The 25,455-nt window shown below is 40.7% G+C and overlaps 2 protein-coding genes across 3 annotated transcripts; both read right to left on the bottom strand.

The window, feature by feature from the left end:
- Window positions 1-4,271: 4,271 nt before the first annotated feature.
- Window positions 4,272-7,373, bottom strand: TCEAL5 (transcription elongation factor A like 5). Of its 2 annotated transcripts, none has more exons than XM_012787923.3 (3): window positions 7,189-7,373; window positions 5,827-5,894; window positions 4,272-5,163 (listed from the first exon to the last, which is right to left on the bottom strand). In XM_012787923.3, exon 3 carries the CDS (start codon window positions 5,139-5,141, stop codon window positions 4,521-4,523), a length of 621 nt encoding a protein of 206 aa, XP_012643377.2. In that variant the 5' UTR covers window positions 5,142-5,163; window positions 5,827-5,894; window positions 7,189-7,373; the 3' UTR covers window positions 4,272-4,520. The 2 variants fall into 2 exon arrangements, with proteins under 2 accessions (XP_012643377.2, XP_012643376.2); XM_012787922.2 differs by having other exon boundaries at window positions 4,272-5,168.
- Window positions 7,374-22,594: 15,221 nt separating this feature from the next.
- LOC105884200 (protein BEX1) lies at window positions 22,595-24,238 on the bottom strand. Its single transcript, XM_012787921.2, has 3 exons — window positions 24,081-24,238; window positions 23,573-23,651; window positions 22,595-23,230 (listed from the first exon to the last, which is right to left on the bottom strand). Exon 3 carries the CDS (start codon window positions 23,223-23,225, stop codon window positions 22,839-22,841), a length of 387 nt encoding a protein of 128 aa, XP_012643375.2. The 5' UTR covers window positions 23,226-23,230; window positions 23,573-23,651; window positions 24,081-24,238; the 3' UTR covers window positions 22,595-22,838.
- Between the last annotated feature and the right edge of the window lie 1,217 nt (window positions 24,239-25,455).

The raw sequence follows: 25,455 nt of genomic DNA on the forward strand, positions 1-25,455 counted from the left end.
TGTCCAACTTTTTTTCCTGTCATAAATGTGCAAGTGCCATTCTTTTCAGCTCTCCATTTGGAGCAGAAACTGGAAATTATTTTATTTTACAACTTAAACATTGTATTCAATTTACAGTTCCTTTTGGTTCCCATAAGCAGCACAGACTCTTTAGTGGATTGTAGTGGACAGAAAGTTGGGGTCTATTCTCAGGAATATTTCTCTCCTTATTCTAAAAGAATTTCTTAGGTTTGGCAGGGGAGTGAGGGAAAAGTAAAGGAGATATTTTCTATTATATGGTTGTCCTTAGCAACACTGGCCACTGTCTATTGGCTCAAATGGATTGAGTGATAGGTTCAATAATCTCCAATAACAAGAAATCCCTTCATTGTCAGTCATAAAGCTTTGCATTTTTTCCTGTTCTCTTTCCTTTTGGAATATGTAGGAGACTTTTGTGGGGATGAAAATAAAATCCATAGCGTAAAAATTTAAAGCATTTTTTCCTTGTCGGAATCAGCTGCAATCTGGGTTTAACCAGATAATTTGGGGTTAAGGTAATAGAGTTGAATCCTTCTCTCAGAGTCTGCTGAAACAGCCACCAGAACAATTGGGGAAGGAATGCAGTTAGGAAAATAACCACAGCACACTTTGCTCAGACTCCCAGGAGGGCTTTGATTGTGTCTGGGCCTGTTTTGGTGCCTGTTTTGGTACAGTGTATCTGATGTTCAAGTCAGTCCAGGCTCAAAAGTTTGAGACCCCAGGCAAAGGGAGTTTGCTTGTAGGAGCATGCAGCCCTACAACTCAAGAGAAAAGAGGTGCCACCACCTGCCTAAACACCCACATTCACTGCAGAAACAGCTCATGATTTGAAGGCCGACACAATCAAGCTGTGAATTGGTGTGAAAATGCCTTATTAAGGCATTAATGATAGAGGAAGGAATGCCATTGTGAGCCTTACTCTTTAGATTTGGCACCTGAGGAAACATTACCACTTTTCTGACATCTTAAAGAACTGTTTGGACAATAAAGTGAAGATAAAATTTAAATCCTTAGGTTTAGAAAAGCAAACTGGTTAAGGATTATTACATTAGAGCCAGATATACCAGGGTTTCAATCTGAGCCATTCTTCTTATTAGTATGTGGTCTTGAATAAATGATTTACCCTCTTCGAGCCTCAGTTTGGTCACCCATATAGAGGGCATAATAATACCTCTCTCAGAATTGCTTGTCAAAATTAAAGGAGCTAGAAATATGAAGATGTAGGCTGAAAATAGTGATGGTTTCTGTCACTTCTAGACCCCAGTGTAACAAGTGAATATGAGATCTCTGCACATATATATATTAGTTGGCCAATTAATTTTTTTCTATTTATAGTAGAGACGGGGTCTCGCTCTTGCTCAGGCTGGTTTCGAACTCCTGACCTTGAGCAATCCGCCCGCCTCGGCCTCCCAGAGTGCTAGGATTAGCACTCTTTTCCTCTGCTGCAGTAGCATCACAGCCAGTCTGTATCTCTGAGAGACTATGAGGAGCAGAACTTCTCCATTCCTCAACCTTCATGAAGTCTGAGAAATAAAACCTTTTTTTGTGTTAAGCCCCTGAGGTTTTGAGGTTGTTAGCTACTCTAGCATAAGCTTAGCCTCACCTGACAAACACATAAATGGTGTGTTTCTCAGAGTTAAGCAACAGAATCACTGGGATACTTGTTAAAAAACACATTGCATGTGGTAAAGCTGTATTGGGGGGGTTAGGCAAGATTGGGGGGATAGTGGAGATTATAAAGGTAAGAGAGGATTAATCCATTACCATATCAAAAAGTCAGTAGATAATAACAAAAATTGACAAGACAAGAAATAGCAGTTGCAAGTCATAGATCTGATAAGGGACTTCTGTCCAGAATAAACAAGGACTCCTGCAACTCAACAATAAAAAGACAATCCAATTTAAAAATGGGCAAAAGATTTGAATACACATTTATCCAAGGAAGATATATACAAATGGCCAATAAGCACATGAAAAGATGATGAACATCATTAGCTGTTAGGGAAATGCAAATCGAAACCACAATAAGGTGCCACTTCATATCCACCAAGATGGCTTTAATCAAAAATAGAGATAATAACAAGCATTGGCAAGAATATGGAGAAATTGGAAAACTCCTACACTGCTAGTGGGATTGTGAAATGCCACAGTTGCTTTGGAAAACAGTTTGGCAGTTCCTCAAAAAAGTTAAACATAGAGTTATCATATGATTTAGCAATTCCACTCCTAGGTATATATATACCCAAGAGAACTGAAAATATATTTATACGCAAAAACTTGTACACAAATGTTTAGTAATGATATATGTTACAACATGGATGAACCTTTAAAACATTATGGCAAGTGAAAGAAGCCAAACACAAGAGACTACATATCATATTATTCTATTTATATGAAATGTCTAGAATAGGAAATTCCATAGAGACAGAAAGGAGATCAGCGCTTTCCAGGTGCTAGGGGCATGAGGGAATGGGCACACCATTATGTACTAATGGGTATGGGATTTATTTTTAAGGTGATGAAAATATCCTGAAACTAGATAGTGATGATGATTTCAGAACTCTTCTAAGATGCTACAAACCAATGAATTGTGTACTTTAAAAGAGTGAATATTATGGTATGTGAATTACATTTTACTAAAACTTAAAAAAAATAACAGTATATACAGATTATTCAGACATATGGACATAAATACCATAAGAAACTGAAAATGTTTATGGTAATTGCCTCTGAGGAATAGGAATGTGGAATGACAAGGTAGACTACAGTTTTTAATAATTAACTCTTTTGCACTATAGGATTTTAAGATTTTGTGCATGTATCCATTTGATAAAAATTAAAATGAGCTAAAAGCAAAAGATACACATGTTATATAGTTAAATCAGAAGAAATTCTGATGCATTGAGTCTGAGGTGGGATTCAGGTTTCTGCATTTTTCAATAAGACAGCTAGGTGATTTTGATGCAGGTGGTCTGCTAGTAGGTAGCAAACATTGAAAAACACTACCCAGTGTTAACATCATTTAGCAATGAATTGTGGTATAATCCATCTGCTGTGTTCCTTTTGAAGTGGCAAGTTTTAGTTGCTAAAGAACAAAATTACAGGCTCAAGGCTATGTATTCAGTCAGGGGCAGAACTGGGCCAAGAACTAAGGCCTTCTGACTCAGTTATTAATATATTTATTTTTTAAACTTCTATTATGCGCTGTGGGGTACCAAAATGAGTTAAATAAGATAAATTTTTTTCTTTCAAAAGGGCAAGTCTAGTGGGGCAATTATAATGCCTGAGAAATGTATTAGTTAAGAATTTTTTTTTTTTTTTTTTTTGAGAGAGTCTCACTCTTGTTGTCTGGGCCGGAGGGCCATGGCGTTAGCTTAGCTCACAGCAACCTAGTTAAGATTTTACAAAGCATTTTTCCACATTCCATGTCAGTATTAACATAACTATAAAGTGAGAAGGACATTCTCTACAGTTCAGAAAGGAACATAGTGGGCATTCAACTCACCAGGGACTTCAGGAAAATCAAAGGGGCTTTGTTACCTTGAGGACTCCAGCCCACTGGCAGCAGTGGGGGCCTTGAGAGGGTGCAGGACCCTGGAGAGGAGGCACAATGCCCAGCAGATATGGCATTACCCAGGGAAGGGTGGTGCTCACTTCTCAGCTTCCTGTACCCATTCCTGGGCATAGGTAATACCTCCCTCAGCCCTCTCCCAACTGTCTGACCCAGTACTGCTAGTGCAGAGGAGACCACAGGAGCAGCCCACGACAGTTCACACTTAGTGTCACATCTGATCTACTCCACTGTCCTAGGAGGTTAAGTTTTATCCCCATTTCACAGATGACAAGGCTGTCCCTTACAGCAGTGAATCTTTAGTAACTGCCAGGTTGATTCCTCCAACTTCAAGTACCAGGGGTAATGTGAGTTCTATTTATCATTTTGCATTCTAACAACAAGAATTTTAAGTGTCTCCACTGCCTTCATAGGCTCAATGAATAGTTGTTTTGATTGCCTAGTATGTATTATTTTCCTACTTTGTTTATCGTTTATTATTTCCTTTACCACAAAAGCAACTGGTGGTTTTTAGGAGAAAAAAGTACAAATAATAATAATAAAAAAATTATCTCCAGTCCCGCCACACAGAGAAAACTGTTATTTCTCTTTAGTTTACTCAGTTGCATAGTTTTCCCTGTGCATGGATGTATTATGTAACCATATATATTATTGTCTTTCAAAAATGGGCTGATACTGTATATGTAGTTCTGAAAATTGTATTTTTTATTATTATTTTATAATGTACCATGAACATCTCTTCCATGCACATGGGTGAAAATCCTCTACCAAAAGAGCGCCGTAGGTGAGTCAAAAGTCTGCTGGTAACAAGAGTGACACCTAAAGGAAAGTATCAGCATAAGGTTAAAGCACATACCCGGCAAATGCCTGCTAGGGAAAGCAGGACTGGCAATATTCCCATCAGAGAAATCGGAATTAAAGGCCAAAGACATTAAACATATGGAGCATCTTCTAAGTCCTTCTGGCCCCTACCTCCGCCCCTCACCCCTCTGACACCCCGTTGGCCCCTTGTGGCAAACGGATCAGGTACATCTCTTTGCATCCAATGAAAACCACCCATTTTCTGCTTTTTCCTTAGCTCCTCCTGGGCCCTTGACAGGTCCCCACATTCTCTCATCATCTCCTCACTGCTCAAATGCCTTTCCTGCAAGTCTTCCTGAGAGTTCCTGGGGGAATCGTCCGTCGTCCCCCTGTCCGTTTTCCTCTTTGCTTTCCGGGGCACATAATCCTCAGCTGGGCGCTTTTCCGCGGCCGGCGGCTGGCTCTCTGGCTTTGCCTGGGATTCTGGCTTGCCCTCACCTTGTGGCTTGCCCTCACCTTCCGACTTTCCCTGCTTTTCTTGCTTTCCCTCATCTTCCCGTTGTCCCTTGTCATCTGGCTGTCCCTCATCCTCTAGCTTTCCCTTGTATTCTGGCTTCTTCTCCACTTTCGTATTTTTCTCGTCTCCATTTCCTTCATCTTCTGTACTTCCTTCATCTTCTGGCTTTCCCTCATTTTCTAGATTTCCTTCATTTTCTGGCTTTCCTTCGTTTTCTTTGTAGAACTTTTCCATGTTGAGATTTTCCCTCCTTTGCCTGTGCTAGGAAACAAAGAGGAGACACAGGACACTGAGGGCTTAGGGGATTGAACTTGCCTATCTCAGGATTTTCCTAACCCTATCCCACCTTCTAGGTGCACTCCTACCTTTACATTCCTTCATTTCCTTCCCACTTCACACATGTTCACATGAGCCAACCTTGTAGAAACTTCCACAAGTGCTTATCCCTACAATTAAGGGGGTATGCTGAGAAATCTGGGGGGAGCAGATTGGTCCCTAAACTTTGCTCTGACCTTGGCTATGCCCAGACCAGTTTTAAGTGAGTAGTCCCAACTTACATTGACCTGCAAGAATCTTGGGCAGTTTTCTCCTTTTTTCCCCTGATCTGCAGTTATAAGATTTATAAAACTTCAGACAGAGCAGAACGATGGGCAGTTCTCAGATTTCAGGTCTACTCTTATGTCCTCAAGGGGGATCACAAATGCCACACCTCCCTTGTCTCAATTCCTTATTTTCCCCTCTATCCTCACCAGCCATACAGCACCATATTCCCTTAGGGTTTTGACAGTGGTCATGTATCTTGAAACTGCAAAAGGGCAGATTAGAAGAGGGGTGCCAGGCAGTGGCCTCCCCAACTTCTGCTCTGGCTTAAGTCACTTCTATCCCAGGGGGCCTGGAGCAGTTGCCTCCTTCCACTGACCTTCACTGATACTGCAGGTCTTTCCTTTTCTTGTCTGGGTTGGTGCCCACAACCACAGAGCTGAAGACCTGCAGAGAGACAGGAGATAGATGATGAATGAGGGACTGTGACAGTGAGTGACTAGCAACAGGGACACTGGCTTTTTTCTGATTCTGTCAAAACTTTCCCAACTCTTACCACCCTTCACCCTTTCCCTTGCCTTCTCTGATGCCTCCTCTACAGTTCCTTCCTAAGAGCCTCTAATTTTTCTACTACTAGGCAGTGGGAGAGATAGATTATTGGTAAAGTGTTTCTATGTTTCTGAATCTCCCTCCCAAATTTCTCTCTCACTTTTTCTGGCACTAAAATGAGTGGAGTTCAGGACAGGGATGTTAAGAAAGCAGATCCTGCTGTACTCAGTTCTCTGCATTCCGAAACCCTCACCTCTGGGTAGGGAATAGCACAAAGCCTACCACTTTTCTGAAAATGGTGATGACACACACGGGGCAGGGCAGAAATGTTCAGAGCACTCCTGCTACCCTCTCTCTCCCCACATACACAGAAAGCCCACATTTTCCTGCAAAATGCAAGAGACAAATTATTTACAAACTCAGTAAAATGTTTGGACTGTGCTGCCTCCCCTCAACCCTGCCTAGCTCAGAAGCCACTCCTCCTGGATAGGCAGCGGGTCCCCGACCAAACCTCTGCCCCTCTCTTCTGTAGCACCTCCTCCCCCGACCCCCTCTGCCCACCACTTCCGGCTCCAAAATGGACGGAGTATAGAGAAGAGATACCGGGAACTCAGGCACGGACCGGTTGCAGGGTCTGTCCTCCGCATCCCGGGGTCACCTACTATGCCGGCCTCCAGTCGCCCAGCTGGGATAAGGCCGGTTCCTCGTGGCGGTTTCCTCGCCGTCCCCTCCCCCAGCCCTTCTCCTTCATCACATGTCGCCCAATCGCCTGCTCCCCAGGAGATCCCAACTGGTACCCATTGTCAACCCTTGACCCCTCTCGAACTCTCCCCTGCCAAGCCCTTCATTTCTTGCACCGAACGGGTGGACCTCGGGAAAGGAGTAGAAAGAATCCAGTCCTGGAACCGCTCTGATCTTTGCCCTTTGCCACCCCGACCCCAGGGGTCCACAGGCGGCGATGGATTCGTAGCCATCCCGGGGAAACGAGTCCTTCTCACATATTCTTCCGCCAGAAGCCCACACTTCTCGAGGGAAATAAGAGATGGTACCCAGATCTCTCCCCCAACACACACAATTTTCTGGGCCAAAATGAATGGAGGTGGAAGGGGGTGGTATCCAGAAAGCAGACCTGATCCTCGGTTGCCTCTGTCCGTTACCATCCCCACCTCAGGGGGCCCTGGCTTGTACCGACCTGCAGGGCTATGGGACTGTTGCCCCCTCTGTTTCTCAGTCTGAATTCTGTCTTCCTCCACGGAATTAGGGAGCTGGTACCTGGAGGAGAGGGACTTCTGCACACGGCGGCTTCTGATCACGTGAGAAAAACGTCACCCGTGGGCTTGGGTCCCTAGTTCCCCTCCCTCCGGCAGAAAGTGCGTCAAGAACCAGCTCACTTTATACCAGCTCCCCTCAGTAGTTCCGCCCCTCCACCCCACCCCACCCCCACCCCCACCCCCACCCCTACCCCCACCTCCAGCCCCACCCCGCCCCCAACACTCCATGGGGCCCTGTCACTCATTTTGGTCTTTGCTAATCCCAGAGGTCAAAAGTGGCCCTTTCACCCTGTGGTATGTATTTATTCTTCTGTGGCAATCAGGTAAGAGCTGCATTTTCTCCTAGGACTGCTGACGACTGGCACATCTCTGAGGAATTTTTTTTTTTCTTTTTCTCCTTTTATCCCAAGGCACATACTCCTTCAATCCACTTCACTCAGCCACTGATGTTCATTCTGCTTGTGGTCCAGACCGTCCCATAATTGGTACAGGGTGTGTCGTCAAGTAGGGAAGCAAGTAGTTAAAATAGGGCTTTTATTTTCTTTTTAATATTTTTCGGCTTTATTTAATTTACTCCCCTCAGCATAAGTTATTCTTATAAGCACAAAATTAAATAAACCTATTTCATTTGGAACAAAGTGTTTAGGCTAGAGACAAAACCCAAGAAGATTCCAACATTTTCTACTCAGAATAGAGACCAAATTGAATTCATAATGTTAACTTTTGCCATATAGACAATGAATTCAATTGGCTACATATGAAGTATACATTTTAAAAGAATTTTCATAAATAGGTGGTTCTCTCATGTTCTGTTTTAAAACACATACACATTTATTTAATGCTCCCAAACAACTGCTGAGTGCAAGTAGACTTACTGGAATCTGATGGTTGACAGAAAATTCAAAAATATCAGTTTTGCAAATTTTGCCCTTGGCTATTTTCATTCAGAGGCTTGGCTCTGGACAAAAGGAAGAGCTGTGAAAGTGAGGCAGCTGGAGGTTCAAGAGGTGCAAAGATGATCCCATCTTCCCAGCCCTCTCAAAGGTGGGGGGAAAGGTGCTTCCCTCCTACCCCCTCTGGTATCCCAGAGCCTCTCATCCCCCGCATTCAGGCGCTGGACTTTGTTGCTCAATCCAAAAATATACCTGGACAAGTGACCAAGGTGGAGACCTGAGTAAATGCCTTTGGCTCCTTCCCTCCTCCCTCCCCCAAATTCCCACAGGGATAACTTAGCCCCAGCAGGGAAGGGAGCGCTATTCCTGCCACTGAAAACCAGAACAGATCCCTTCTATATCCCTGCAGCTGAGGATTTCCATTATGCCTGGAGAAGTGATCGCTAAGGGGAGACATCCCCAGTCCTGCCCAGTCTCTGCCCTTATCCACCGTGCTTGGGCGGAAGCCTCCCTGGACCCTGTCTGCTGCCACCCACCTGGCCTAAGGGGTGCAGTCTGGTGGGCTTCTCACCTAAAACTACATCTCCAGGGAACCCAGGAGGAGCCTCACCTTGCTGGAGAGTTGCTGTCTGCCAGTCTAGACCACCCTATGGCTCTCTCAGTCAGATTAAGGCTAGTGGGTAAGGAATTCTGACATGCTGATCAACATTGGCTTAGACCAAGTGTTCCCAACTGATGAAGTCTGTGGACCACCTGAAATGGTATGCAAGGTTGTGTATGTTTAGGAAATAGTGGAGTATGTACACTTTGTAGGAAGATCTGTACCCTAGGAACCTGAGGAATGCTAATACAGAAGCAGATTGACATCATAAGGAAGCAGAAACTATGAGGTAGAGAAAAGACAGAAAGAAGGAGCTACTTGGGAATGAGATGGGAATGAGAAGAGAAAAATAACAGCTAAGCCATGTTAAAGGGAGCTCACCTATTCCTTGGGTTCAGGCATTATTAACCTATGAATCCCCTGGAATTATGTTCAAAATCATGTACGTGTGTGTGTGGTGGGGAGGAATAGGATATATGTATTTTTTATTGGGTGTGCACATTTGCACATAGAGAATAGGGTCCATTACTCCCATTAATGGTCAAAGAGGTACATAAAATAAAAATTATGAAGGCCACTGGCCTAGATAATATATTTTTATGTACATTTTTTTCAAATAGAACTATATTTATTTTCTTTTTTAAGGAGAAATTCTCACAACATAAAATTAACCATTTTATTTTTTTGCTTACATGTATTTATTTAGAAAATATATAAACTGAAAAATGTGAGAATTTATAAGTAAGCTTAGTTCATATTTTTGTAAAATAATTTCTTTTCTACTTTGAGAAATTTAAGAGATTTTAAAATTCTATGTGAGTTCTGGTTTCTGGCCCAATATATAAGAAACTTGAAAATTGCAACTCTCTCCTAATAAGTAAAAAGCTGAGCAAACTGAAAACTCAGCTCTTCTTAGATCCATAGAGAAGTGAGGTCATAGGGCTGCCCCCCAAGCTGAAAAGACAGACAAGTAGATATAGAGAATCATATTTATCAGAGCAGAAACCTTTGTGGAAACCAGTGTTGGGGATAGGAAAGTATAGTTTGATGAATTGCTAGAGGTTCAGTGTGAGCAACTCTGAGTTAAAAACTCCAGGGGGACCCCATCATATAGGGGTACCCTCACCGTTTTGTGAGTTAGCTAGTCCAGGAGCATTAGCTAGTTCTCACAGTGAATATCTTAGAAAATCCCCTTGTGTTTCCAGCAGGAGAAGGGTAAAAGGAACCATTTGGAAATATGAGAGAACATTCTGTTTTTCTTAACAAGATCTGCCGTCAAGAGAAATTATTTCACCAGAGCTGAGCCTGCTGGGATTTTATCAGTGCCTAATTGACCTGAGGAAAAGAAAACACCCACCTCCAGCCCACTCTAGCCATCTTGTTCCATTTAGGGGAGTGGAGGGAACTGGGAAGAACTTGTGAAGTTCACAATCCAGAGGTAAAGACTCACTAAAAGACTAATCTAGGACTATAAATGCTTCCCCTCCCCCATCTTCCCACCACATTACTAAAGGCCTATTTACAGTAATTTCTTTTACCTAGTACATTATGTTTAGCTATCAAGAAAAAAAATACAAGGCATATTAAAGGCGTAAAACACAGATTGAAGAGACAGAGTAAGTGTTGGAGCCAGACTTGAATATGTCAGGGATGTTAGAATTATCAGACTGGGAATTTAAAACAACTATGATTAATACGCTAAGGACTCTAATGGATGAAGTAGTCAGTATGCAAGATAAGATGGTCAATGTGAGCAAGGAGATGGGAATTTTAAGAAAAATGAAAAAAATGCTCAAGATAAAAACACTGTAATGAATGAGGAATGCCTTTGGAGGGCTTATTAGTAGACTGAACATGGCTGAGAAAAGAATCTCTATGCTTGAAGACATCTCAATAGAAACCTTCAAAACTGAAAAGCAAAGACAAAAAGATAGAAAATATCAGAACAGAATATACGGGAACTATGGGATAACTACAAAAGGTGTAATATATATGTAATGTGACCAGAAGGATAAGAAAGAGAAAAAGGAACAGAAGACATATTTGAAACAATAATGACTGAGAATTTCCCCCAAATTAATGTCAAATATCAAACTATAGATATAGGAGTCTTAGAGAACACCATGTAGGATAAATGCAAAATCAAACGAAAAGAAAAGAAAACAAAACAAAATCCCAAACAAACCCTACCCTAGGCCTATCATATTGAAACTATTACATTAATTTCAGGCAGAGCAGACTTTAGAGCAAGGAAAGTGGTAAGAGGCAACGAGGAACATTATATAATGATAAAGTGGTCAATTCTCTAAGAAGACATAATAATCCTTAATGTATATGTGCCTAATAACAGAGCATCAAAATACATAAGTCAAAAACTGATGGAACTGCCAGAAACAGATGAAGCCAGAATTATATAGTTGGAGATTTAAGCACTTATCTATCAGAAATGAGCAGATCCAGCAAGGAAGAAAATCAGAAAGGATATACTGATGAACTCGACAATGCCATTAATGAATTAGATATAATGGATATCTATCAACTACTTCATCCAACAACAGCAGAAAATACATTCTTCTCAAACTCATATGCAACAATTCACCAACACAGACAATATTCTGGGTCATAAAACACACCTTAAGATATTTAAAATAATAGAAATCATGCAATGTCTGTTCTCAAACTACAATGAAATTAATCTGGAAATCAATAACAGAAAGATAGCTGGAAAATGTCAAAACACTTGGAGATTAAACAACACACTTCTAAATAACACACAGGTCAAAGGAGAAATCTTAAGAGAAATTTAAAAATATTTTGAACTAAATGCAAATGAAAACACAATTTATCAAAATCTGTGGGAATCAGCAAAAGTAGTGGTTAGGAGGAAATTTATAGGATTGAATGCTTATATTAGAAAAGATAAAAAGATATAAAATTAATCATTTAAGTTCCACATTAGGAGACCAGAAAAAAGAAGAGTAAATTAAATTCAAAGTAAGCAGAAGAAACAAAACAGAAAGAAGTAGAGCATAAATCAGTAAATTGAGAACTGGAAATCTAAATAAAGAAAATCAATGAACCCAAAAGCTGATTCTTTGAAAGGATCAATAAAATTGGTAAGCTTTTAGCCAAGCTAAGAAAACAAAAAGAATGGATACAAATTACTAACATCAGAAATGAAGGCGGGGACATCACTATAGATCCCATGGACATTAAAGGAATAATCGAGGAATATTATGAACAACTCTATGCTCACAAAAAATTAACCGTTTTAAAGTGTAGAATTTAGTGACATACACTACATTCAAAATGTTGTGCAACCATCATTTCTATTTAGTTCCAAAACAGTTTCACCACCCTGAAAGAAGACTCCATAACGATGAAGCAGTCATTCTCAATTCCCTGTTTTCCCTAGTTCCTAGAAACAACTAATCTGCTTTCTGTCTCTATGGATTTACATGTTCTGGATATTTCACATAAAAGGATTTATCTATTAATAATATGTGACCTTCTGTGTCTGGCTTCTTTCACTTAGCATAGTGTTTTCAAGGTTCATCCACACTGTAGCATGCACAATACTTTATTCCTTTTATCAAGCCAATTTCTTAAGTGCCAAAGACACTCATTGTGTCAGAGTATCTATGCTCACTATGGCATATTTTAGGATAATAGATTCTATTACTATGGGAAATTTTGGCAAGGATATAGTTAAAATGAGGCATACTATCTTATATTTGGTTACTTTCACAAGATTATAGACACTACCATGTTTAAATTTAGTGGGATGCCGAGGAATAACTATCTTTTGAATACCAGTACTGATAAAGTCCATGAAACTGCCTATTGATGCAATTTACCAAATGTTAAAGTTCATTCAGAATCTATGTTGTAGGTACACCAAAAAAAAAAAAAAAATCCTTGTTATTCCATATGAATTTTAGTACTGGCTTTCTACTTTTCTTTTATTTTCTATTTTTAACTTTCTATTTCTTTTCTATTTCTGCAAAAAAAGAACCATTGGGAGAATATTGCCATTTTAATGATATTAAGTCTTCTAATTTATAAATATGGGATGTCTTTCCATTTATTTAGGGTCTATTTAATATATTTCAGGAATCTTTTATAGTTTTTAGTGTATAAGTCTTACACCTCCTTGGTTAAATTTATTACTAAGTATTTTATTAATATCTTTTTGATGTTTTTGTAAATAAAAATGCTTTTTATTTCCTTTTTGGATTGTTCATATCTGGTTTATAAAAACACAACTTAGTTTTTTGTATTTATGTTGTACCCTGAAATTTTGCTGAATTTATAATTACTGACTCAATGTTTCTACTTGTTACAGGTCTTTTATTTTTTCTAATTTTTTTTTATACATTTACTTTTTAAGTTATATAGAAAGAAGAAAGGAATGGGCTGGGCACGGTGGCTCACTCCTGTAATCCTAGCACTCTGAGAGGCCAAGGCGGGAGGATTGCTCAAGGTCAGGAGTTTGAAACCAGCCTGAGCAAGAGCAAGACCCTGTCTCTACTATAAATAGAAAGAAATTAATTGGCCAACTAATATATATAGAAAAAATTAGCCGGGCATGGTGGCACATGCCTGTAGTCCCAGCTACTCGGGAGGCTGAGGCAGCAGGATTGCTTGAGCCCAGGAGTTTGAGGTTGCTGTGAGCCAGGCTGACACCATGGCACTCACTCTAGTCTGGGCAACAAAGCAAGACTCTGTCTCAAAAAAAAAAAAAAAAAAAGGAATGATAAACCAAAATTACAATAACACTGATTTTTCTATTTGCCCATGCTTTTCATTTCAATGTGAAAGACTCCCTATAGCATTTTCTTGTAGTGCTGGTCTAGTATTAATGAGCTCTCTCAAATTTTATTTATCTGAAACGTCTTCATTTCTTTCTCTTTTTTTTATTCCTTAGAGACATCTTGCATCTTTCTCATTCTTAAAGGACAATTTGGCCAGTTATACAATTCTTGGTTCCCAGGCTGTTTTTTCTTTCTGCACTTTAAATATGACATCCTACCATCTTCTGACCGCCAACGTTTCTGCTAAGAAATTGGCTGTTAATTTTACTGAGGATGCCTTGTACATGATAAGTTGCTTCTCTCTTGGCAGCTTTCAAGATTCTCTCATTGTCTTTGGCTTTTGACAGTTTGATTATAATGGTCACGTCTGTATCCCTTTGTGCTTATCCTACTTGGAGTTTATTGAGTAGATTCATACATTTTATCAAATTTTAGAAGTTTTCAGCCATTATTTTTTTCAAATATTCTTTCTGCCACTTTCTTTTGCTTCTTTCTTTCTGAAACTCACATTATGCATATGTTGGCATGCTTGATGGTATCTCAAAGGTCATTGTGGCTCTTTTCATTTTTTTTTTTTTCCTTTTTGCTGCTTAGACTGGGTAATGTCAATTGACCAGTCTTCAAGTTCACTGATTCTTTCTTATATTTGATCAAATTTGTGTTTGAAACCCTTGAGTGAAAATTTCATTTTGGCTATTACACTTTTCAGCTCCAGATTTATATTTGATTTCTTTTGGATAATTTATATCTCCCTATTGATAGTCTCTATGTGGTGAAATTTTGTTCTCCTGTTTTCCTTTAGTTCTTTGTGTATGGTGTTTTATTAATATATAGAATATAGTCAAAGCCCTTATTCACCAAAATAACTCTCTCCCCAGATTTTCAAAACAAAAGCAGTCCACCTTACTTCGGTCCATCAGGTAATCCCCAAACAAGTCAAAACATTCAAACACAAATCTTTGGGAATAAGATTTGCTCAGTAACTTCTGGATCCAGGTACCCACACTGGGAACACAGGGTCCTATCTTCAAGACCACTACTGCACCAGCCAAGTAGAGTGAGGCAAGGTTAGGTTAAAATGCCATAAAACTCTTCTAGCATGGTGAATGTGCCATTTTCTTGATTCAACATTTATCATTTGCAGTAAACCTTTGACCTTTTTCCAGAGTTATGAAAAAATCTATTCTCTAATTATTGCCTTTGTTTCCAGTGTTTCTATGGAAGGACAGGTCCTTGGAGTTCCCTACTCTGCCATTTTCCCTGCCATTATTCTGTTTATTTTCTTTTGACATCAAAAGTAATACACAGTTGTTGTGAAATATATCCTAAACAGTGCACAAATATATTCATTCATTCTCTTAGCAAAATATGTGCTGGCCATCTAATAAGTACCAGTGCACATACAGCACAAGGGAAAAATCCATACAAATTCACACTTCACTGTTAAAACATGTCAGTTTGGGGCTCAGTGTCCCTGTGGTTCCCCTGCCTTGGTGAGCTGAGTGAACAGTTGAAAAGGAATAGCAGTCAGTGTTGAGCATGCTCACATAAAGAACTTAATATTTTTATTGATTAGTTAACCAATAGCAGTCTTCTTGCTAACATAAGAAATGTTTATTGATCACTAGGACTACAAGTTATAAAACCCTTACTCTGTACTTTTTTTTTTTTTTTTTTTTTTTGAGACAGAGTCTCACTTTGTTGCCCAGGCTAGAGTGAGTGCCGTGGCATTAGCCTGGCTCACAGCAACCTCAATCTCCGGGGCTCAGCGATCCTACTGCCTCAGCCTCCTGAGTAGCTGGGACTACAGGCATGCGCCACCATGCCCGGCTAATTTTTTGTATATATATTTTTAGTTGGTCAATTAATTTATTTCTATTTTTGGTAGAGACGGGGTCTCGCACAGGCTGGTTTCGAACTCCTGACCTTGAGCAATCCGCCCTCCTGGGCCTCCCAAAGTGCTAGGATTATAGGCGTGAGCCACCACGCCCGGCCTGTACTTTTTTTTATACATAAATATCTTCATGAAATCCTCATAACATCCCAGTGATGTGGGTTCAATGATTATCTCCCTGTCACAGATTTAAAAAATGAGGCACAAAGAGTTTGAAGGATTTGCCTGAGATCACACAGCTAGTAAGGGACAGAGAAAGGATGTGGACCTGGCTGGGTCTGACAGATTGCAAGCTGGCTCTTAGCACCTGAGCTATATTGCTTCCCTAATGCTGGAATTCTGTCTCCATGTTCTCTGGCTGATCTCACTAAATTCCATAGTTTTCCCTGTCATCCTAGTGATGAGGACATGCAACTCCATATCTCCAGCCCAAACCTCTTTCTTCAGACCCCCAGGCCTTTATCCAGTTCTCCACTGTACCTCTTCTTGTGGACGTCACAAGGGCACTTCAATCTCAACAGTTCCAAAATTGGTTTCATCATATCCCCCTTTTAAAAAAATATCTCCCCCTCCAATTTGCAGCATGATCCCTCATTTTCCATCTGCTATATAAATAAATTGCACAAAGATCCATTCTGTTGCCAAATCAAGAAAACGGGGTATCATCCCTCACTCTATCTTACTCCCAACATCCAATCAATTGCCAAGGCCTGCTGACTGTTCCTTCTTAATATCTCTTCAGTCCACTTTTTTTTATTCTCACTGTCTCCCCAGGTTTAGGTCACCATCATATTTGTTTTCTATAATACTGTAGCAACCTGCTTGCTGGTTGCCCTGCCTCAAGCTTTGATATTTTTCACAGAGAGTAATCACTTCCACATCACAAAATATGATCATGTATTTTATTATTACTACACAAAATAGCCCCTATATACTAGGTACAACTTGAAGAAAGGGTTTTTTTTTTTCAGAAACCAACAATATTTCCAGAATAAAATAATCTTTTGTCCTTAGTGTGTATTTGTAGGATTATATAGAAAATCAAATCATCAGGATAATATAGGGAGAAAAGTGAAATGGTGACATGGTTATCTCAAAGAATGGAGGGACAATCAGAAGAACTAGACCCAGTAAGGACAGAAATCCAACTAGCAGGAACTAACAGACAGCATCTTCCAGCTACCACTCTTTGTCTGCATCAGCATCAGTCCTTGTAGCATTCCTTTTAAGATTTAGAATTTCTTCAACATTCAGGGAGTTGGATTGTTCAGTTTGGGATGATGAAAAAGTCCTAAATATATATATAGTGATGATGGTTGCACAACCATATGAATGTATTTAATGCCACTAAACTATATACTTAAAAGTGGCTAAAATGTCAAACATTATGTATATTTTACTACAATACAAAGTAAAGTGAAAGAAAAAACAAACATGTTTCAAAGGATCTCAATAGTCAGTTTAAAAAAAGATATACAAATGACCAATAAGTCTGTGAAAATGGGTTTATTACCTAATTCTATGCATAGTAAATGTCCAGAATTGGCAAATCCATAGAGAAAGAGAGTAGATTAGCGGTTGGTTAGGACTTCATGGTTGTAGGAGGTAGGGGTCATACCTAAAGAATATGGGGTTTCTTTTTGAGGTGATGAAAATGTTTTAAAATTTATTGTGATTTTGGTTGTACAGATTTGTACAAAAAGTATTGAATTGTATACTTTATATAAGTGAATAATATGGTATGTGCATTATATCTTAATAAAGTTGTTATTAAACAAAAAGGAATGATATAGAGCTGTTCATTGTACCATTTGCCTAGTTTCCCTCAATGGTAACATTTGCATAAATATAGTACAATATCACAACCAAGAAAGTGACATAACTGCAATCCATTATCAGATTTCACCACTTTTACATGCACTCATTTGCACATGTATGTATGTATTTAGCTTTATGCAATTTTCTCAGATGTGTAGATTTGTATGACTACCACCACAGTTAAGATCCATCACAGCCATTCTGGGTCCTACCCTTTTATAACCACAGTCACCTTCTCTCCTTTCTCTCCTCCTAACCTCTGCCAACCACTAAACTGTACTCCATCCCTATATTTGTGTCATTTCAAGAATGTTTTATTAATGGAATAATAACGTACTATTTGAGATTTTTCTTAACAGTATAATTTCTTTGAGATTCATCCAATTGTTATGTGCATCATAGTTCATTACTTTTTAGTGCTAAGTAATATAGTCCATGACATGGATGTACCACAGATTGTTTAATCATTCACCTATGGGAGAATATATGGGTTGTATTTAGTCTTTGGCTATTACAAATAAAGTTGCTTTGAACATTTGTGTACAGGTTTGATCATATTCTGGGTGTTTTGGATATTATGAGATAATGTAGCCTATTTGATTTTATTTTTAAGCAGGCAGTTCCCCTGTTAAAGTGTAGCATGAACAATGGGTGGGTGTATATGTTCAACTTCTCCCTGGGCTCTGCTGACTTTACCCCAGCAAAGTGCAGGGCTGGCTCACACTGCATCATTGCAGATATGTGGGGTGGAAGTTCAGCTCCTCCTTTAGCTCTGCTGACTCTTTTCTGATTAAAGTGGGGCACCAACTGTCATTGCCTTGTTGCCTCTCATTAGGGGTTTAAGATCAGCTCTTTGCTGGGCTCAGCTGCCACAAAGGAAGGTGCCAGTAGTAGGCTGACCAACACCCCTTTGCTGCTGTAGGGTGCGAGCAGAAACTCAACTTCCCGTCTGGCACCACTCACACCAGAGGAGAGGAAGGAGGGAAGCCAGTGCTAATTGGCTCCACCTCCCACCCTATTGAATGACTCCTTGATACCAGATGGAGGCCCAGACTTAGCTCCCCGCTAGACCCTGCTGAACTGAGGAGGGGGTGAAACCCTATAATGACTAGTCTCACCTTGCGTAGCTTTGTTAAATCTAGTTGCTGTTGGGTAGGAGTAGAGGCTCTGCTTGCCACTGGACCCCTCTGACACTACCCTGGAGAGGTAATTGGAGCACTTCCTGCATACCCTTGGCCAAAGATGGAAGACTGGCTTCCTTTCAGTCTTTCCAATAGTATCTGGGCTGTGGAGTCAGAGAGTTTCCAAGTGGTGAGGTGTGGAGTGAGATGGAAAGTTAGTTCCCTCTTACTCCACCTGAAACTGCAAGTTTGGGAAAGAGCTTTTCTGTTTGCATTTTTCTGGAGTAGGGTAGTTATTGCCAAAAATTTTTTCTGTTAAATAACCATTTTCTTGGTCATTGGCTAGAAGGAACTTTTTTTCTTGAAGCCTTTCTTGTTTGTGATGGTTGGATGCTCCTGATAAGAGGTTTCTGCAATGTCCTATTCAGGATATATGTGGGAGACAATAAGAAAACCAAGGGAACTCACTGCTATGTCATTCCTTAAGGTTCCTAGTCCGTCTACTTCTTCCCACCTTTCAGAGTCTTCCTAGGCTTGTTTGTTGTGTTACATCTACAGGTTTTTAGTTGTAAGAGGGAAGGCATGGAAGGGATGAGGTTACTCCATTTTGTCTAGAACTAGAAGACTGAATGTCAGGTTTTTGCTGTTGAATAAGTTCCGGTCCAGCTCAGGTCTGGCTGTGGCCCTACAGCTTCTTAGCTATGTGGCTTTCAAGCAAGTCACTTGTACTCTCTTAACATGTGTCCTTATTTATTGTTGTAGGGAGGAGCTATGGGATTCCTACCAATTCATCTTTATCCATCTCTGAGAATCAACATTGTCCTTTGAAGAGAAAAAAACTTTAAACTTTGATAAAATCCAACATATTGATTTATGTTTTTGTTAGAGTTTATGTTTTTGAGTTCTAATTTAAAATGTTTTACCAACTAAAGGTCAATGAGAATTTCTCCTATGTTTTTTTTCTAATAACTTTGTTTTATCTATTACATATAGGTCTATGATATGCTTTGATCCCAATTTTTATATGATGTGAAACATAGTTCTTCTAATTATTATTATTGTTATTGAAACTGGCAATCCATTTGTTTCAACACCAATTGTTGAAATGAATGCCTGCGCTCCATTGAATTACCTTGGAATCTTTGTCAAAAATCAATTGGCATATATGTGTGGGTCTATTTCTTCACTTTTTATTCTGTTCCATTGATCAATTGGTCTATATTTATGCTGATAAATACTGCAGGGTTACAGTGAGCTATGAACACTGTTTTGATTACAGTACCTTTATATAGTAAGTCTTGCAATAAAATAATGAAAGTCCTCTAAAATATTCTTCTTTTCAAGTTGTTTTGGCTATTCTCAGTCTTTTGGGTATTTTGATATAAATTTTAGAATCAGGTTATCGATTGCTATAAAAAACTTCTGGGATTTAATTTATGTCATCAATGTTTTGTATTTTTCAGTGTGCAAACCTTGCACATCTTTTGTCAAATTCATCCCAAAGTATTTCATATTTTTGGTGTTATTATAAATTATATTGTTTTAAATTTTAATCTGGCTATTCATTGCTTGTAATGAGTTGAATATTTCCCTCCCAAATCTATGTCCATCCAGAACCTCAGAATGTGACTTTATTGACCTTATTTGGAAATTAGTTTTTGCAGATGTAATTAAGGATTGGGATGAGATCATATTATATTAGGGTGGTCCCTAAATCCAAGGAGCATATCTTTATAAGAGATGAAAAGGATACACAGAAAGACACAGATAGGAGAAGCAGATATAGGAGTTATGCTGCCACAAGTCAAGGAATGCCTGGGACTACCATATCTACATCTCAAACCTTCTTTCTGAACATCTTTTTTTTTTTTTAAGAACCAAAGCAAACTCCCCAATCTCACTGCCTGCTCTTTGTCAGAATTTTTAGGCTTTTATGGGAAGAATTTGTCTTATTTCTTTTGTGAAGAATGTCCACATTGAAGCAGAAAATGATGCTTACCACATAACAGAAAGAAATGATATATAGGCAAATGCGTCCAGAACCTTAGATATGGCTTCTCCCCTTAAGGGAATCTTATGCCTTGCTCTCTATTGCCTTTTGCTCATTTTATGAGGAGCCTGAGCACTCACATGCTACTTTTTCAGATGCCCCTTTGGACACAACCACTCTGTTAAGAGCCAAGAAAAACAGGTTAGCAGAGGACTCTTTCCATAGACTAGAATCCTAAACCCAACTTTCTCTGAGAAACTGACAGGACAATTTGGCTCTGCCTGGATGTGGAAGAGGTACATATTTTTCTGGGCATTTGTGTGTCTAACCTTCTATTGTGGATATGCTGTCAATTCACGTGTGAGCTTCATTTCTCTTTATGAAGGAACTGCTGAATACATTTAGGTCAGTACAGGCAGACCCCTTTTTTTCCCCACTGAAGCTCATGCTAACATTGGCAACCAGGAGTAAAATGTCTGGCAGGGTATAAGCCTTGCTGTTCATCCATTCTTCTACCCCTTCTACTCCAGCCTTTCTCTGTATAAACTTCTGTCTTGCATGAATGTGCCCTGTGTCTCAAGTGCCTCCAAGAGGAAGAGGGGCTATGGAATTACCTAGGCATCTGATTCAAGATGTCTGGAGTTTGTGATGCTACATGACCTTTTTACCTGCCTATCCACTTTTTCCCTTTGGTTTTGTAAGTGCTATTGCAATGTTAAATTCTAGAGCACAGGGTGGCAAACTTTTTCTGTTAGGACAAGATAAAAAAACATTTAGTCTTTGCAAGCAGGTCATACTGTCTCTTTCACAGCTACTTGACTCTTTCCCTGTAGTGCAAAAACAGCCATAGGCAATATTTAAATGAGTAAACATACCTATGTTCCAATAAAGCTTTATTTATGGACACCAAAATTTGAATTTCATATATTTTTGCATCATAAAATATTCTTAATTTTTTCAACCATTAAAAAATGTAAAAATCATTCTTAGTTATAGGCCAAAAAATAGGCACTGGGACAGATTTGGCCCATGGGCTATTTGCTAACTCCTGTTCTACAATCAGAACTTTTAAGTTTACTTCCATAAGATTGTCTTCATATACAAAATGTGTGTATTTCATCTGTTTAGCACAAACTGAGGGGGGCTTTTTCCCCAAGTTCTATTGGGACACTTAACCCCAATCATCCTCCCATGGATTTCTCATAAAGAACCTCACATTTGGATATCCACTGATTCACTGACATGATCTCCTGGTATCCAATTCAATAAAGGATAACAAAATTCTATACATTCATAGGTTTCAGGTGTATGTGGGCTGGTATGAGGTGGGACGGTCTCAGATTCAAAGTGAGCTGTGTTCTCTCACACATCTTGTGTAGTCTGAACTGGGACATCTTATGTAGCCTGAACTGAAGTTCCTGGAAGAGAACTACCCCTAAGGAAAGAACTAGACAGACAAGGTCTTTCCATGAAGCTAAATGGGGAGAGGGGATTTTTCCACACCTTTGGAGAACAAGGATTCACTCACTGGAAGTCCCAGAGAAATCAGTGGGACCTTCTTACCTTGAAGATTCCTGAACATCTACAGTGGTGGGGCCAGTGTGGGCAGCAAGATCTAGCAGATAGAGCAACGCCCAGGGGAGAGGATGGGAATGGGGCACAGCAACAGAGGAATGGAAGAACCTACCTACTATTTAGCCCACTAGACTTTTGAGTATAGGGAAGACCTTGCCTTAGAAACTTGCTCTAATAACTGAGGGGAATATCTAAAGGGTTGGGTCATATGTGTCACTGGGAACAAGAACTTGGGGGAAGCTCGCAAACTTATGACCTCATCAGGTCCACAAAGCTGCCCTGAAAAGTGATTATTATCTTCATCTTACTGATAAATATAATGATCTTTAAAGAGATGGGTCTCTTCTCATTATCTTATATTTCTAAATAAGATATCCCAGGGGTAAGGTAAAATTGAGATTCTATCATAAGTGTTTATTAAGTGTTCACATTTCTTTTGTAAGGTAGTCATATATAAGTATTGTGTTCTGTTTTGAAAAATACGAAGGTATAGATGAGCAGAAAGAAAATAAAAATCCCTCACAATTCTACCACAAAGAGATAAACACTATTTACTTTATATAAATGACTATTTATGTTCATATAAATATAAGATGTGAAGTGTAAAAAGAATACAGAGAATGCTTTTTTAAACTGCTTTATTAACTTCACAATATATAATGGGTATCTTTCCATGCAATAGGTAAACTCCCCTGCTGACAGAAACTTACAAACTGGGTCAAAAACACAACATTGATTAGAAGCTGTTAATAGGAGACCCACATGAAACCAGTAACATCAAAAGGTTTACAACAAAGGTACATCACAAATATGCAAGTTTAGGAAGCAGGGGTCTCCCTATTAACTTCAGGGAAAACATCAAGATTCAGGGCATAAGGCAAAACTCATCATGGTGCTCATGGTGAGGGGGGTCAGTGCTAACTGCCCGCAGACTATGACTCAGCTGCTTTTCCCTCAGCTTTTCCATCAGCTGTCTCATCTCCTCCCCAATCCTCTCCATATTCTCTTCTCTCATCCTTGCCTGTGGCTCTCCAAGCTTATGCATTACCTCCCATCTATAATGCAGGATGGGCTGCCTAACACGGAACCGCCTACGATTCCCTCTAGGCACACAGTGTTCCCCAGCTCCCAGAGGGAGGGCCAAGGGCTTCCCTTTATTAGCAGCTTGCTCCTTTTCTTCCTTTTCTTCATTTTCCGGGTTGGCACTTTCCATGTTGAGATTTTCTACCACTTGTTCCTCTTTGGACTCCATTACTCCTAGGAGACGAGAGAGAGAAAAGGTGGACGGATCAGCACCGAGGACAGAGGCCCTACTACGCACCTTTCACAATTCAGAGCCCTGCGCTGCAAAGGCCTTTCGAGAATTTCCTTTCCCACCTGAGAGGCCCCGCGCGCCCTCTAGGGGCCCCCTCCGAGCCCCTCCCTCCCGCGAAGCCCACCATTTTCCCTGCAGATCCGCGTCCAGGCCTCTGCAGGCACCAAAATGGAGGACGGGGATGACGAGGGCGGGGGTGTGGGGGGGGGGGCGACGAGGGTTGGGGTCTCACACTGGGCTTTCCGCACATTCCTCCCCCGCACCCCCCCTGTCCCCGCACCGACCTGGGCCTATCCTCGCAGTCTCCTCCTCCTTCCGATCCTCGCTGCGAGGTGCGCCGCTGCGACACTTGGTCCCGCAGACCTGCAGACACCCGGGGTCGGGGGCGCGGGGGCTGCTGCAGCCGAGCGCTCCCGGCCCCTTCCCTCCCCCCCTCGTCGCCGCCCGCGCCCCGCGTCTCCCGGCGCCCGCCCCGCCCCGCGCGCAGCCCACCATTTTCTGCGCCAAGAAGGACGGGGGCGGGGCGGGATGTAGGAAAAGCTGGCGTCGTTGGCGAAGGCAGGTGTTTCCAAAGGGTCGAAGCCTCAGGAACCACCTGCTCCTGCGGGACCGTGCGCCCCTCCGCACACGAAAGGCCTGCCATCTTCGGTAGGCCCGCGTGAGGGGTTAGGGACTGTAGTCGCCAACCTGCGGCGTCTCCGCCGCGGGGCAGCCGGACCCCCGGGGGTTGGGGTCCTCAGACAGGGGCCGTTCTCCCACGCCAACCCCAGGGACCACCTCCGGGTCCCTTACCTGCTCCCCCGCCGCCTCCTGCTTTCGGGGCCGCCCCTAGCCCGCACACCGTTAGGGCCACCGGGCGCAGGTACAGCCGCTGAGAAGGGAGACAGCGACAGCGGGTCCGATACCAGAGTGAGGCGCGAGTCAGCGCTGGCCGGTCACGTGAGGCTGCTGTCACCGCCAGCAGCCCCGCCCCCGGCCTTTGGCCCCTCCTACCAAGCCAGGCGGGGCTTGTTGGCCAGGTCCGCCCCGCATCCTCACCCCAAGTCCATTTTAACATCCCTGGGCCAGGCCCTGTCACCTTCCCTTCTTTGTGGGTTAGTGGACCTTTATCTGCATTACAGGTAAGGGCAGTATCTTCTTGGGGCGGGGTGTTGGCCATTTCCACTTCTCTGGGGACTTCCTCTCCCTCTCTTCTGCTCCCAGAATGCACCTCCTTCTGTCTGCTGTCCTCTCTGCTACCAATCCTAAAATGCATAGAAGAGGTGTGTTAGGAAGAGTCCTAAGGAGTGGATTTTTCTCATTCTTAATACCTTTCTGTTTTATTTTTTATATTAAACAAAACTTCAATATACTTCTTTTAAAAGGAAAAAATAGTTTTATTTGAAAAACAGGATTAAAGTTGGGGGAAAAAATCTCAACCACCTGTCTGTTCTGCTAAGTCATTATATAAATATAGACTCTACAGGCAGCTCCTTTTTTAGAACTTGGAAGAGGACAGGGCAGCTGATGGCTCCCCTTATAAAGGGCCCCTGGACACATGAAGCCCTTCCATGAAGTGAGCCAATGAGTATGTAGTACAACAGAGCCTTGTTCGATTTTCGGAACTAAAAATACAAAAAACAAACAAAAAAAAGAAATAAAACCTACTTCACAAATTTCTGATTCAAATGGTAATAAGTATGTCTTTATTTGCAGATCAAATAATTATGTATTCAGAAAACCCAAAGAAATCTACAACAAATTTACTATAGGAGTAAAAATTGAATTTAGGAGGACTGCAGTTATAAGATAAATATACAAAACTCAACTATATCCCTATATACTACTAATAAACAATTGAAAATTGAAATGTAAAAATAAATCGCTTATGGTAGCTTCCAAAAATGTGAAATACTTAGGAATAAATTTCAAAAGCATGAAGAAAACCTATACACAATTAGAAAATACTGCTGAAAGAAACTAAAGACTGAAATATATGAAAAGATAAACCATGGCTCTGGAGTGGGAGATTCAATACCGTTAAGATATCACATCTCTTCAAATTGGTCTATAAATTCAGTGCAATCAAAATCAAAACTCCAGCAAGCATCTTTGCATAAATTGATAAACTTACTCCGTAATTTATATGGAAATGCAAAGGACCTGGGATAGACAAAATATTTTTGAA

Source organism: Microcebus murinus, chromosome X (assembly GCF_040939455.1).
Source record: "Microcebus murinus isolate Inina chromosome X, M.murinus_Inina_mat1.0, whole genome shotgun sequence".
NCBI lineage: Eukaryota > Metazoa > Chordata > Mammalia > Primates > Cheirogaleidae > Microcebus > Microcebus murinus.

Excerpts from the sequence above, each read along its gene's own strand:
- TCEAL5 (XM_012787923.3), bottom strand. The coding sequence starts at position 5,141 with ATGGAAAAGTTCTACAAAGAAAACGAAGGAAAGCCAGAAAATGAAGGA.
- LOC105884200 (XM_012787921.2), bottom strand. The coding sequence starts at position 23,225 with ATGGAGTCCAAAGAGGAACAAGTGGTAGAAAATCTCAACATGGAAAGT.